We start from the raw sequence: 15,471 nt of genomic DNA, 5'->3' as shown, positions 1-15,471 counted from the left end.
ATGGTGATTATTAAAGAAGTCTTGAATTCGTCTCATCTAAGTGCGTTATTTTTGCAGGAATCTCACCGTGCATACTCTCAGCACGGAAACTTCAGAGTCATGGCCTCACCGCCCTGAGTGAACGTTGGACCAGCCGCTCCTGAAAACTGGTGACTGAAAAAGTCTGCAGCGTAAGTGCCGCTTGAACAGGCTCATTATTACCTGCTAAAGGAAAGCTACACTTAGGAGTAAATGCGAACCTTGCGCCTGTCTCGGGATACTGAAGAGTGCGCTGCGTAGTCCAATCACGGCATGCAGTACGCCTGTGCAAGCGCGGGACGACTCCGCCTTCCCTATTTCCAACGCACTGTGCTTTGATGTTTGTGACAAAACAGAGCAGTCTACTTACAGTCATTAGTGTTTAGAAAAATGTTTCTGTGTTACCATTATTCGTGCCAAAGTGAAAAAGATGGGTGTGTGTAAAGTGTAGTAAGTCGCTCACGTGGTGGAGGTGCAGAGGTGATAGAAAAGCTTACAAGAATGTATGTATGTATGTATGTATGTATGTATGTATTGTACAAGTGACGGCGGGCGGCTCCAAACCAACGGGGTAAGTTGCATTTAGCTTGTTGAACAGGCAGGACGTGTGTCGAGCTCGTGAACAGCACTTTGGAATGCCGTGAACGCTGGTTAAATCATAGATCCGTTACCTTAAAGAGGCGTGACGCAACGCTAACGCATTTCTCTCGCATTTACCGCTATATCTCAACAGCATATTTTTTTATGCTGAGAAGTAAGCGAAAAAAGATACCAGGACTTTACCACCATTAGGATTCCTGAATTATGTACGGCAAACAGCAGTTACAAACATGACAACGACGACAGCGATATGTGGGCGAGACTTGGTTGACTATCTATAAAATTGCTATAGCGTTATAAGTGGCGCTGCGAATGACCGCGCGTGACTTGTTCGTCTTTGAAGCAGTCTCACTCTTTCTTTTCAGACTATAATTGTGGAAGTGCCGGTTACCAGAGGATCACAAAAAATTTACACGTCATTTTGACTTCTGCAGGTCTATATGCAAAATCGTATCCCCTTTACATCTTTAAACCTGCTGTTGTGAAGGTTTTAAGTGCACACTTTCAGCGTTACACTACAGCTAGGGTTGACTCTAATTTGAAGCGCGACAGCGTAGACAAGTAAGTTAAAATGAAATCGTAACAGGTCTTGTGCGCCCTTATGCATGAAATTTCAAGGGATGACTGTGACGCTTGCGGTTCTTACATTTTTTGGTCATACACTACCCTTTGGACAAAAGCATTAGAACTCGTCATTTTAGCGTGATTTGTTAATTTCTTGTATTATTGCACACGCCCGCACCCACCTTACTGATATGCCTTCTGGCGAATGTAGGCATCGAAACATATAAATAAATAAAAGACAAGCGCTTTGTCCTCTCACCTTCGCCTTTTAACTTACTTGCCTCTGTTGCCGCCCTTCAAGCTAAATTCAAGAGCAACATCGACGAACTACTCCTAATCACCACCTTATTAATGACACTACACAGCACCGCTCCATCTTGGTGTCCTAGCACTGCTCCTTTGATTTCTTACACCAGTTCCTCGCTTACTGCTTTTCGTGGCAATATTGCTTCGAATGTTACAAGTAAATTGTCTCCTTTGGAAGTCTACGTTGAACTGCAGCGGCCGACACAATACTGTTGTCCGAAGATACGAAGTGCCGTACTGCCGTAAAATGTTCACTGAATAGTCACTTATTCCCTAATTACTGTCCTTTTAAAGAAGTGGTAACTCATTTAGATCCAGAAAAAGTGCACCACGAACACGCAATGCAACGCTTAGCCACCTTAGTAGATTGTGCTTACTCACCACCTAAAAGGTTTAGCAGTGCCATCCTCCAGCAATTATTGCCAATTCGTAACGTTACTACATTTCATGCTGCGTCAATAAACTATCTCACTGTGACGAAATAACACCTTCTAAAGGCAAGATACCGCCCGAAACTCGTGACTTCTGTCGCTGCCAAATGCGAATTTAGGTCCAGTGCGTTAAAGAACTTCAGATGGTCGCAATTATTGGGAATCGCCAACTACAACGTGCCTCATAATCAGCTTATAGTTTCGGCAGATAACACACAAGAATTCAAAAAATATATTTAATAGATAAATAAGTAAGTTGTAGTCACCTATCTATTGCGATAGAAATTATACAGACACTCCAGGCGCATTTCTGCCGTCGTCGCCGCGGACTTTATATGTGTGTATAAAGTCTAAGGACGATAAATTCATCGCCGTGTGCTGTATACTCTATGTGGGACACAAGCTTGCGGCAGTCACCCGAAGATCTTGGCTCAATTTCGCGCGCGCAAGGGAGGAAAGCGGGGAGGTAGCGCGCTGTCTTCTGATGCGCGCTAAACACCGAAAGGAGGAGACCGACTGACGGGGGGGGGGGGGGGGGAGGGAACGTACTATTGCGGCGGATGCCTTATCTCAAAGGTGATCTGTGATGTGGACAAACTGTGCGGTGCGCGGGCCTCATCTTCAGAGCGATCTGCGATGTGGACAAAGTGCGTGCTGGTAGCTTCGCATGCGCTGTGCTTTCGACGCCGCCTAGTTCGCGTTGAGCGAGAGGCAGCACGAAGGTCAATTCGCTCGCTGCCGCTGTGGCGCTTCCTCACTCCAGCGTCTCGACAGAGATTTCCGCGGTCGTCAACAAGGATGTGTTCATGTCTATCGGTGAGCTCGTGACACTGTCCTTGGTGCTCGTGACACTGTCCGTGACACTGTCCTTGCCAAGCGAGTGTTTGCGAATTTAGAAGGCCGATAAAAAAATATTATCCTTACTTCTTATAGCCGTCGACTAATTCACTATCGCAATTGATGCTTCCTCTTTAGGGCAATATTGCGCTTTTTTTTTTCTTCAATGAATACAAAAATATTCTCGCATGCCTTGGCTGATAACGTCTTCTCTGCCGCAATCATTCGAGTCCACATATGGGCTCCACTTTGGCCGTATATCCCTAGGTGCACATAGTAGATATTGTTGTATGTCCATATCTCGCATTCACTGTACAAAGTGTGATAGTGATTTCGCTTACCACTTCATGGCTAATACTTAAAATTTTCAATTATAGACTTTTACGTGCCAAAAACATGACCTCATCACGAAGCACGCCGTAGTGGGGGACTGGCGTTAACCTAGACCTGAGCCTAAGTACGCGGGTATTTTCGCATGTCGCCCACATCGCGAAATGGCCACCGTGGCAGCGATTCGATCCCGCGACCTCGTATTTGCCAGCTCACCACCATAGCCACTAAACAACCGCGGCAGGTAAGTGCTTAAAATTTTGAGAAGCTCTCACCTGTTGAGCGCGTATATATACGAATGTCTGATATGCGTGTCCAATATATGAATGTTTGTTACCAGAACCTGCCTGATTCTTTGGGCAGAAATGAGACGCCACTGTCGTCATTGCGTGAATTGTAGCCCTGACGATTGATCCAAAAAGGTCAAGGGGCGCCAGAAAATTTACGGGAAGTAGTATCCAATCGCTTAAAATTTCACGCGCATATTGATGAAAACACAATTAGCCGTCAGGGTGCCACAATGCAACGCTTTTTGGGCTTTCACTTTGTTTTCTCGAAAATTTGGAGGTAATTAATTAGCGATGTCTGAAAGTTGTGTAATCGATTGAGTGCTTTTCGAGATCTCCGGTTTTTATTAACGTGGAGAAGTAGGGCTCAATATGAAGAACCAACAAAATATACGCAAACATTTCTCTCCCATTGTATAGTATTTCCACTGGTCTCCACATCATGCACAGCGGCCTTTACCTCCACAGAGATATCTGTACAAGGTATATATGCACTGACGCAAGAATGAGGCATATCGTTGCATTTCATTGCCCACTGCACATCATTGTATTCGGGAGGTCGTGGCATAAATAGAAACAGACCGGTGATGGAATACAACCAGTGAGCCCACGCCACCTTATCTCCAGGGATTCATGTCTCCCATCAGTGGAGGGGGAGGGGGAGGGTGCCCTCTTATGGCGGCAGCCAGTGTAGTATAGCGCGCGCACACTCAAATACGCTAATATATATACAGCAGAAAAGAATACACAATGTGTGTGAAAACACGTTCTTTTTTACTGTCAAACGTTTCGGCTGGTAGGCAGCCGAAACTTTTCACAGTAAAAAGAACGTGTTTTCACGTACGTTGTGTTTATTCTTTTGTGCTATGCCAACGCTCCGTTGGCATAGCACAAATAGCAATGGGATGTTTTCGCCGCCACACACACACACACACACACACACACACACACACACACACACACACACACACACACACACACACACATATATATATATATATATATATATATCGGTTCACTGTTCTAATATATATATATATATATATATATATATATACATATATATATATATATATATATATATATATATGTATATATATATATATATATATATACATATATATATTAGAACAGTGAACCGATATTCATCAGGGTTTGCGAGACAAGGGCAGTTCTGCACGTATAGAGAAGACAGCAGACCGGGTGCCCGGTCGTTCTCAGATACATCAAACCGTAAGCGACAGTTGTGACAGTGACTGACTTTTCTTCGGCACTTTAGCAGATGTACAGCTGACTTATTCGACACCATGCATGGGAATGTATGCAGGGCAAGGATGTCAATGGAAAAAATAAAAATAAAAAAAAACGAGGAGAGAGACACAGGTCGGAGAACGGAAGGGGTGCGGAGATTAGCGGCAGCTAGGTTCCAGTTGACACGAGGCGAGTAGGGCAATTGGGGATAAGAGTTAATGGAGAATACCTTAGTAACTTGCGATTCGCTGATGATATTGCCTTGCTTTGTAACTCAGCGGACCAACTGCAATGCATGCTCACTGACCTGGAGAGGCAAAGCAGAAGGGTGGATATAAAAATTAATCTGCAGAAAACTAATGCTTAACAGTCTCGGAAGAGAACAGCAGTTTACGATAGGTAGCGAGGCACTGGGAGTGGTAAGGGAATACATCTACTTAGGACAGGTAGTGACTGCGGATCGGGATCATGAGACTGAAATAATCAGAAGAATAAGAATGGGCTGGGGTGCGTTTCGCAGGCATTCTCAGATCATGAACAGCAGGTTGCCATAATCCCTCAAGAGAAAAGTGTATAACAGCTGTGTCTTACCAGCACTCACGTACGGGGCAGAAACCTGGAGGCTTACGAAAAGGGTTCTACTTAAATTGAGGACGACGCAACGGGCTATGGAAAGAAGAATGATGGGTGTAACGTTAAGGGATAAGAAAAGAGCAGATTGGGTGAGGGAACAAACGCGAGTTAATGACATCTTAGTTGAAATCAAGAAAAAGAAATGGCCTTGGGCAGGACGTGTAATAAGGAGGGAAGATAACCGATGGTCATTAAGGGTTACGGACTGGATTCCAAGGGAAGGGAAGCGTAGCAGGGGGCGGTAGAAAGTTAGGTGGGCGGATGAGATTAAGAAGTTTGCAGGGACAACATGGCCACAATTAGTACATAACCGGGGTAGTTGGAGGAATATGGGAGAGGCCTTTGTCCTGCAGGGGTCGTAACCAGGCTGATGATGACGATGATGATGATGATGATGATGAGTAGGGAAAACGGTCGCTGCGCAGCACCAATGCGCGTGCCACCGTTGTAGCGAGAGAGGGGGCAAGTTGAATAGGGTGGCGGCGAGCACAATAGAGCAGGGGCCCGGCAGGAAGACGGAAGAGCGGCAACTTGTAGAAAGTAACACAGTGCCATTCCCGGTAACATTGTGGTCCAGTTGAGCTGCGAAAAATAATATATACATGGGGTTCGCAAAGCGATTACATCTCTTGACCTAATTTAAGGCAGCCGAGTTAAGGAGCCTCCGTGTAGTGATGTTTTCGAATGTTGAGCGGACAATTGAAACCACGTCAGCTCGTGCAGATGCCGAGAAGGGGCAGTAAGTCATTCGGAATGACTACTTGTGTGACAGGACGGAGGAACTGGATTTATTAGCATTACGCTCATCTCCTGTAGGCGCGCGCGGAGGAAGCAACAATCAGTGACCAGCGTCTCAATTTTCGAACTGAGATGTATTCGTGCCTCCCACTGTCACTGCATATCCCCGTGGCACGCGAGGTGCCCCGGACTCTCATTGATTTGTTTAGCGTACGTTCCAAATCTATAGTTGAAAAAAGAAAATATTCTCTCTGCTCGCCTGCACGGGTGTGTTGAAAACCAGACTGCAAGAGCACGACGCTCACGCGCTCAAAGGAGTGATGTGGCCGTTGAACGTGCCTGGAGAAGGGTAAATTCGGCAGACTTTTAACATGCTCCCGGTGCTTGATGCTTATTTTGTCCACAAATTGCCTCAATGGCAACAGTAGATAGGCGCGTATTTAGTGAAACAGAAATGCAAACAGGCTTACACTGTATTATGCCAAGCATTTTACGTTTGTTCAAATCGTGCAATGGCGGTGGTGTCAATTTTGGTGAATTTAGCCTTCCTCATTTTACCCTGACGAGGAAAATTAGCCCAGCAAGAAGACAATGCACACAGAAAGAAAATACGAGCACAAAGACAAACGCGTTCCCGCATGCGTTGCCTTTTTGTTGCGCTAATCTTGTCCGTTATTATTGCAACACCAACTAATCCAACAATTCGTTCGTTTTACGCTGTGCGGGCTGTGCCTCAACGCGGTATTCTGATCACAATTTCCATCCGTGCACGCAATGCTGACTTTCTTAATATTTATATCGCGCGATCAGTCTATGTTTAACTGAATCACTTGATGATTATGTCTACGTTATTTTTTTTTTTTTTGCCCGTGCAGAGGGGGCAGTCATCACCATGGCCGGAGGCCAACTGGTTCGACGCTGGAATGGTTGCGCTCACGTGCCCCAGCATGGTCCGGACAGCATTCACAGCTGGCTCATTGCCGGTGAGAAAGGACGGCATGCCTGCGTTGCACGCGTATGTTTCCGTGTGTACGAGAGCGTGAGACCTGACCTTGACCTTTGTGCGAGATGATTGTGCGAAATGCGCGTAATGCGCTAGCATCTGCTAGGCAGTAATCATCCACAGAGGGCTCAAGGTACTTGGACTGAGGCCAGCGGCATGTCTGGGATAATAGTTCTGGCAATACACGGGGAAACAGACTGGATCCTTCTGGCAGATGATTGTACAAAGAAAGCGGAGAGAAACATCGCGCAATGTTATGCGTGGACGACGCGGTGGTTGCAGACTCCGAATCGAAGTGCAGCAAGTGAGAGTAAGAAAAAAATCAGAAAAAATCACTCCCTGCTGGAAGCCACGTGATAGGTTTAAGCTTGATGATGTTACAAGAGAGGGTTCGGGAGAATTCTTGACCATCCCAGGTTCTTGAACACTCGCAGAGATATCGACACTCGGGTGTTTATACTTTTCACACCGCGAACGGTTTCTCTATGCCATCATTGCACTGAGGCACAATGAAAGTGGTGACGAAAGAAAACTCTCAATCTGAACGGGCATTAGAGCTCTGGTAATACGAATGGAGGTGTTATATTATTTACTGTTTTGCGTGAAATATCACACACAGAACTTGGCCACAGTAAACTATAAATAGCAAGCAACGCAAATATATTTGGATGAACCTCATTTAAACTGTCATTGTGGTAGACATAGTTAAGCTGGAGCTTATATCTTTTGCGGTAATCCCGCTGCGAGTGCTTTCGAATCAGCAGAAGCTTGATGTGGGCGAGTTGGTTGGGTATACTTGATGAAAAAAAGAGAGCGCTACGAAGACGAGGACGAAAGAACAACAAGTACGAGCGCCTTGTCTGTCGTACTTGTTGTTCTTTCGTCCTCGTCTTCGTAGCGCTCTCTTTTTTTCATGAAGTATGCTCAACCAACTCGCCCACATCAAGCTTCTGCTGCTTCAGATTTCTTCTACATTGGGCTCTTTCCAGTCTTCACAAAAGCGCCTTGTCTGTCGTACTTGTTGTTCTTTCGTCCTCGTCTTCGTAGCGCTCTCTTTTTTTCATCAAGCTTTCGAATCACAGTGAAGAAATATGCCGACTGTGGAAATGTGTCCGCCGCCGTGACTGTTTGTCAAGTGCAATCCTGCCGAATAATGTTTCTGAGTCATGAAAAATTACCACATGATTGGAGGAACACACTTCCTACTTCTCCTGAAAAAGACAGCATTAAAAGAAAGAATAACAAGAAAAATTGCGCTTGGTCGTGTATTTTAGCATGAGCAGCGCTAGTATTGTCATAGTACACTGTAGTCGCTTGCTGATCAGTCGTGAGACCTAAAATAGTATTTTCACACAACGGACATGTGCTGTTTATTACGTGCGAAGATTTTAGGAGAACTTCATGTGCAGAGTTGTTTATCGTATTTAGTTCAAGAACATGGAAACTCATTCACAGTGTGGCGCAATTCATGTCATGACGGATAGCAGGAGCCATGATGCTTCTGACGGGGTGGGACACGCCTTCCTCGTGTAGGCAAGTTTTATGCTTGTAAACAAGGTACCTACTATGTGATAGCGCGCATGTACATAGACAAAACAAAAAAGAGTCACTTTTCGCGATTTCTCTTCGAGCCACTTCAATTCGTGGCCGCAGTATTCTTCAGCTTTGCTTGTTTTCCTGGACGACGGCAACGAGTGCAAGTCCAATGGAATCACGTGCGCAAACCACAACGAGCATGTTCGCCGTAAAGACAATGGCAGGCAGCTATCTGTATGACGTCATGGCATGGAGCAGGTTTGCACTGCCATTCTGTTGAACTCGGAAAGCTGGCGAATAGCACGGGGGAGGTGAATGTTTTCTGACAACCTGTCAGGTACGTCACGACCCCCAGTAAGAGGATTTGCTTGGCGCAAGCGAAACGGCGTGAGGTATTGAGTGCGAGTTGCGCAAGTGTCGAGTCTGCCCTTGGAATTGACGCGACGTGCTCCTACAAGGATTATCATTAGTCATTGCAGCGGAGGCCAGCAGAACACATTTCATATCCTCGCGATTCAAAACTATCACGTTGTTCATAATAATAACCTGTGGCGCGATAAAACGGTATTCATTGCGGTGCCTTTCAGAATAGCTTTGAACAAGTCGGCATTCATATTTCACACGTTCGCATTCATGCGCATGTTCGCGCAACAGAAACAGGACGGCATAGAGGAAACATATGGGAATGGTGTAGGAGTAGTAAAAAGAAGTATTGTGAGACCTATTACGAGTTCCCTCGTGAATCAAGGTCGCCTTCGTTCGAAGCACACTACTAAGTTAGAACGTGTTGCTTCTAAGAAAAACCACTACTTTTGGTAGAAGCCCGCAAGTGACAAACATTGCGATACGACTCAGGCAAGGTGCCAACTCCTAAAGCACGAACACCACCTAAATAAAACTTGACATTATGTTTTTCATTAAGCGTGACGAGAAGCTTCTAGAATAAAAAGTTCGGTGAGCGCAAAAAATTTTCTGATGTCGCGCAGCTCGTTTAGATGTTGGAAAAGATTGCGCTTGGTGTCAGAAAAATAATACATAATAGTTTCTGCACAAACCCTACAAGAACGAAAGGGTGCCTGTTCTGCTGGGCGAATGCGCCCCTTAAAGGATTATACGAGACGTGGTAGCGGAACGCGTATTTCCTTGAGGCAGTTAAAGCCGGTCAGCGAAGCCCCTATGGCTGGGCTCGATGGTTGTGCGTGATTAAGGCTCACAGAAAATGGACTGTATCGATTGGCTGCCTTCGTACAGCATAAATTTTAGGCATTTACGCTTGAAGTTTCAAGTGTGTGGTTTCTTTGTTAGAGAGTTTTAGATTAGGGGACGCAAGCGGCTTGCGTACAGAAAAACTAGGGGCGACGTTACTGCGCATGTGCGGACCTAGGCGTAGGGGTCTGCGCATGCACAGCACCGTGACCCCTAGTTCTTGCGCACGCAAGCCGCTTGCATCCTCTATTCTAAAGCTCTCTATTTTGCCATATAGTACATGGGGAAGACCGAAGAAAAAGCTGCATAAGGAGCGCATCGGGTCTTGCAACATAAGTGACTCTCGCTACGCAGTTCTTGCGTAGATGTCTGAACAATTTTGTTTTATTTCTGTTCCTCTGACACGTTTACGGAAGCTGCTGATGCACCATAGAAAGTAAAAAAAAATATTACCGTGAGTAAACTTTCCCACAATAGCTTTCGAGCCATCCAAAACGGCACACGTTTCCGAGAATGTAGACGCAATGCGTTAACGGTCTGACCAGATCTGCCGAAACTGCCGTGCTAAGCTGTTAACCGACGGTGCGCTGGCTGGACAACATTCCGACTGCAAAAACGGCCATCACGATTCGGGCTGTTCATTACTTGTACTTAAGTCAGTGTCGAAATGCTGGCTTGTTGGTATGTTATCGTGTGTACTACCAGTGCTTAATAAAAGCAAGAGGAGGACACAGAAGAGGTCATGAACACACAGACACAAGCGAAGTGCCTGCGTAGCCATCTTCTCTTCTCGGTCCAGCTCTCGTTTGCGCGGCACTATATAGTATTGTAGGTACGAAAGCCAGTTCCCAAATTCAATACAAATCATTATCATTGCTGGAGCTCTGCGCCTCTAAGTTGCAGGATTGTCATGAGACAAGCTGTAGTGTGGTCTTTCTTGTTACTTTCTTACTGTTGAGCCATTTTTGTTTTTTGGTTTGAAAGTGTGCATAAATCGTAGCACGTAGTTTCTTCTTTTTTGCATGTGCATTCTGCTGTCTTCATACGTATAACCACCGCCTTGAAGTAGAAGCAAAAACCTTCTCTATGGCATCTGAAATTACTAGCTGAAATAGTAGTGCAGTAGCGGTAGCTGAAGCAGTACATGCTGAGCCTATGCAAAGTTTTAAAATTTCACACGATGTATGAGTGCAGATTTTTGGGCTAGTTGGTTCGTTGCATCAATTGAACTCATAGCGCTGGATTGACAGGGACACGAAAGACGGCAGGACGTGCGTTAACTATCAACATAAGTTTATTTCAGAAAAGCATGGTATTTATACCGGCTCACACAAGTGAAAATCATCGCATGCGCAACCCAGCACTTTCCAGACAGGCCATTTCCTTTCTGGAAAATGATGGGTTGCGTGTGCGATGATCTTCACTCGTGTGAGCCGGTATAAATACCATGCTTTTCTGAAATAAAATTACGTTGATTGTTACGCACGTCCTCTCGTCTTTCATGTCCCTGTCAGTCCAGCACTATGACTTCAATTGCTGTCACAAGATGTAATTTGTGTTTTCGCTCCGTGGTTCCGCTACCACGCAGCAAAAGCTTCAGTGATAAATTTTAGCTCCATTTACGTAGTCAGCACTTCATTAATTAATAATATTCCTGTTAATGGACGTACGGCCAAGCAATAAACTAAGGCCGTTGAGATCAGCCACACTTCGTGCGCATTTAATTTCGTAAACCTTTTCTAACATACTCTGTTTCGCCCTCGGTTCAATATTGTGAAGGACCTTTATTTAACTATCACCCACTTGGTGCCATTACCGGTATTTGGAGCAGCAAAGACACCCTTTTGCTAAAGGGAAATGTGCAAAAATATGGATTTAAGAGTGGTTTATCACGAAAAGGACCTATTTCCTTCCGTAAGGATGTATTGTTTGACTAAAACATCCTTTCGGTGCTTCTCCGTAGCATCTCCGTAGCGCTAATAGCTATAGCTATGACCGCGCCATAAGACCCGACAGTCAGCGCGACGTGTTATACGTCTATGTCTAATTACGACGGACAACTGGGCTTGTTGGCACCTATTCGTCTCGTGGTTCGCGCTTCTGCGAAGCCATACACGTATAGCACAGCGCTGCACTCGCTAGATGTTAGCGCCGTGCTATATATACATGACATGGCCGAGCAAGCAGTAGTTTGCTTTCGCGCCACGATTTCGCTTATGGCTTTCAAAAATTAATGGATCGGGAAGACGCCATGACGTTACAGAGGAAATGTGATAAAGGAAAGGCTGTTTGCTGTCTGTGATGTGTTGTTTGGTGACTGAGTGCGCAAATCAGGTATAATTTTTCATTACCCTCTTTGGCTGCGTCCAGGCAACCATAATGCACTAGGCTCAACCCTCTTCAGGCATCGATGATATCGGCGCAGTGCAGTAAAATTCAATTTGCTTCGTTTGCGTTGGTTTAGTAATGTTGAGCACCATTTGTAGAGGTAGGATTCTCTATGGGAATAACTTTTAGTTGAACAATTTTCTCGTGCCGTCGCCCTCGCCAAGGTGCCTGTGCCCTGGCATGCTTCTTCGCCATGGCTGGGCGGCGTTCGGCGGGCTTCCTGTTCGTGGCCATCCTGGACACCTTTCAAGTCAACAGGACGGAGGGATCGTGGCCCATCATGCTTATGGGCGGCCTCGTCTACTTAGCAGGTGAGAGAAAGATAAATATCTACGTAGCCTAGCTTGAAACACACCGGTCGCTCAAAAGCGATGTAGTTATTTTTTAACCTTAAGACCATCGCTCATACAGCCGGTGAATGCACTGTTCTGTTCTGCCAGGAATTGTTTCTCACTGTTTGTGTACCTGCTAAGTGAAGATGCCTCTTATCTATATTCATCCCCTCTTTGTCTTCGTTTTGTGGCTAACCGCGTCATTGAAGAACTCAGTCTTTGTTTTGCTTTATGTTAGGGATTGATATTAAGAGTCGTGGAGGGGCAAACGTGTACGAACGCAGCTTTTTCTTTGTTGATGGAGTACGGAACTCAGGCATGGGTAAGCTTATGCAAGGGTGCTATTCTCAGTGCTCGTTCAGATTTGTTTTCCTGATCGCGCTATCGTCAACAGGTGTATGAACCTATGGAGTGCGTAGGCTGTGTTCAGTCCTACATCGTGCTAGAAACGTAAAACGTGTTATTGCTGTAGTAGTGAGAGTGCGTAGCTTTGTCAGTCCTCGCTTTTGTTAGGTGCTGCAAATATATTCTGGAAGGAGAAGCTGTTAACTATCAGTGAAAATAATTTTGACTATTGTGAGTAGGCTTTCTCCGCTTCGCCGTCTTGGCAGGATAAAGTGCTGCAGGAGTTTGTTGGCTCATACTGACTTGGAACTGCGCAAAGGGGGAAAGTACTCATTGCTGGAAACCATTTTTATGTGTAACTTCCGTCCTTGCATACGCTTCGTTCAGAAATGAAGTACAGGTTCCACTGTGATATTTGCACTTGAGAGCCAATGGCACCAGTTTGTCATAAAAATGTAGGACCAGTTTCACTGCATAAAGAGATATCAGCATCATGACGAAACAACGAGAATAGCTGAGATGCTGCGTGTTGATCGCGCACGTTTCTACATGAGGCTCGCGTTATCCAGGCGAATATGTCATGTGCCTTGCGTTCGGTAATCACGGTACTAAGACTAAATTATAAATCTGCACAAGCTGGACACATGGCAGTCGATTGGGTGAACGCAAGTACACACATACGCACTTCGAGCAGCGCAAACGAATCCGAGTTCTCGATCGGCAGCTACATAGTGCTGCGCACACGCAAGCGCATCGGATTTGGCGTGTACCGGCGAAACTTTCACCGCAGCCCTTTCACGCCGCGCAAGTCTCTTTAGAAAGACAAATAAAGAATATTATAAATGAAATAGAAATAACTCGCGAAGCGGGTTGCTCTGCGCAAGCAACGACATTGTTCTCGCCTACGAGTACAATGCATGGCTGTGGACGACATAACATTCAAACAAAGTTCAGGAATGTATGTAAACATCGTGTACAGTACGCATACATTATAGGCGAGACAAATAATTCTGATTTTTGTGCTAGTACTCTGCGCTAAAAGGAATTTGACCACCAAACTAGCCTCAAAAGCCTTCTTCTAACTGGAAGCAGGCAGCCAACCTGAAGTAACAAAACAAGCGCGCAATTACGCGCCGGAAAAGCTCGAAAGAGCATCTGCTTCGGCCAGTTTCATAGCGTTCCATCGTCACTCCTAGCACAGCACACAACAATCAAGGCTTAAATACGGCAAAAAATTCGTGCGCAAATACCCCACAATTTTATTGTCTCACCTCGTGTAACTAACTCTATGTGCGGCTTCCGAGCGAACGACCAAACTGCTAGGGCGAGCTACGAGAGAAAGAGTGAGCTGCGAGAAGGCCAGGAGATGGACAGGCTGGGCAAGGAGGAATGTCGCTACCATTTAGTTTTATTCAGGGACCTCAGCTGGCTGAGTGCAATGCAACTCGCTTAGTATAACCGCGTTTGGCGCGACATAGGCGCCAAAATCGGTAATATCCCCGTCTACATCAACATCTACGATGAAGTTCGAACTGCACGCCATGGTGACGTTGAGCAGGCGGGGCGTTGTGGGCGCGCCCCACTCCACCGTAGCCTTAAATTCACAGTGCAAGGCATTAAATAAGGAGCGGTAGCACCGCGATGAGGATCCTTAGGCGTGCTGTGATTGCATATAATTCCACTTTTGTAGAATGCATCGAAGTACTTCTTGCGGCAACGTATTCTTGCAGTAGTCTGCTTTACCTTAAATTGCGTTTTCCGACTTCAATAAAAAGCGGCCCCGGGCCCCATTAATCTTTCCGCTCGCTATATCGTAGTTTAGACCCCTGTCACGTGGATAGCGCCAGCAGCTCTGGTTGCTGTCTTTGTTGAGCCTGTTTCACATGATGCGATTTTCGTCGCACCAAAAGTGCGATTTGCGTCGTTTGCGACTAAAATCGCACTCGCAGTGCCGACCCCCCGATTTTCGGCTGCGACCAACCGGCCGGTCGCACCGTCGCACTGTCGCAGCGATCGCTGCGATTTTCCGTCGAAATTGCGCGTAGAGCTATTTCGCTGGTTAGTTTTGGGAAATGGCGTCTCGCTCAACAAGTTCAATTCGCGGAGACGTGGATTACCGAATTCGGTACGTACGCGAAGGGAGAATAAAATACTTGTACTGCAGATTCAATTCTTCCATTTCTATGCGTTCGTTGACACGCTACGCAGCAAATGAAGTGCATTTTCACGTTAGCTTCGTGCACCTTTGCGAGTTGCCGCGAGACGACATGGCCTTTCGGGGTCTTTACAATTTTCTTTTGTTGAATAGCATAAAAAAATCGCGCGTGCGGAGCAGCTTAAATAATTTCAACCTTGGCAAGGGCAAATGACAAGACAGCAAAGTACCCGAAGTTTCAATGTTGTGCTGAACACGGTACCTTTCACTTGCATTTTCTGGTCGGTTTTCAAGCGTGAATTTCCCGATGCATCTTGAGAGATCATCTTACCTCACTTATTAAATTTGACAGAGCAAAAGTGTAGGCTATCGTAATGAATTTTCTACGATAGCATTAAATCTGTGGCTTGAATGAACAGCGTCGTTAATTGCTTTTCGAATATTACATGCACGTTAAGTTGCACCTTTTCTCTGGATAATTTTTTTTCTTGCAGAGAAACCAATAAACATT

The 15,471-nt window shown here is 45.6% G+C and overlaps 1 protein-coding gene across 2 annotated transcripts in view; it reads left to right on the top strand.

Annotated features, from left to right (window-relative positions):
* The window catches only part of LOC126524452 (monocarboxylate transporter 12-like), a 49,772-nt gene that overhangs the window by 18,953 nt on the left and 15,348 nt on the right, over nt 1-15,471 (top strand). For both annotated transcript variants that reach the window (XM_050172763.3, XM_055067322.2), the window contains exons 2-4: nt 58-170; nt 6,871-6,978; nt 12,293-12,439. In XM_050172763.3, coding sequence (XP_050028720.1) covers nt 6,888-6,978; nt 12,293-12,439 — 238 coding nt within the window. In that variant the 5' untranslated portion in view covers nt 58-170; nt 6,871-6,887. The remainder of the gene's footprint in view (nt 1-57; nt 171-6,870; nt 6,979-12,292; nt 12,440-15,471) is intronic.

This window comes from Dermacentor andersoni, chromosome 3, assembly GCF_023375885.2.
Source record: "Dermacentor andersoni chromosome 3, qqDerAnde1_hic_scaffold, whole genome shotgun sequence".
NCBI lineage: Eukaryota > Metazoa > Arthropoda > Arachnida > Ixodida > Ixodidae > Dermacentor > Dermacentor andersoni.
Note: the sequence above shows the minus strand (reverse complement) of the source record. Positions and strands in the feature narration are given on the sequence as shown.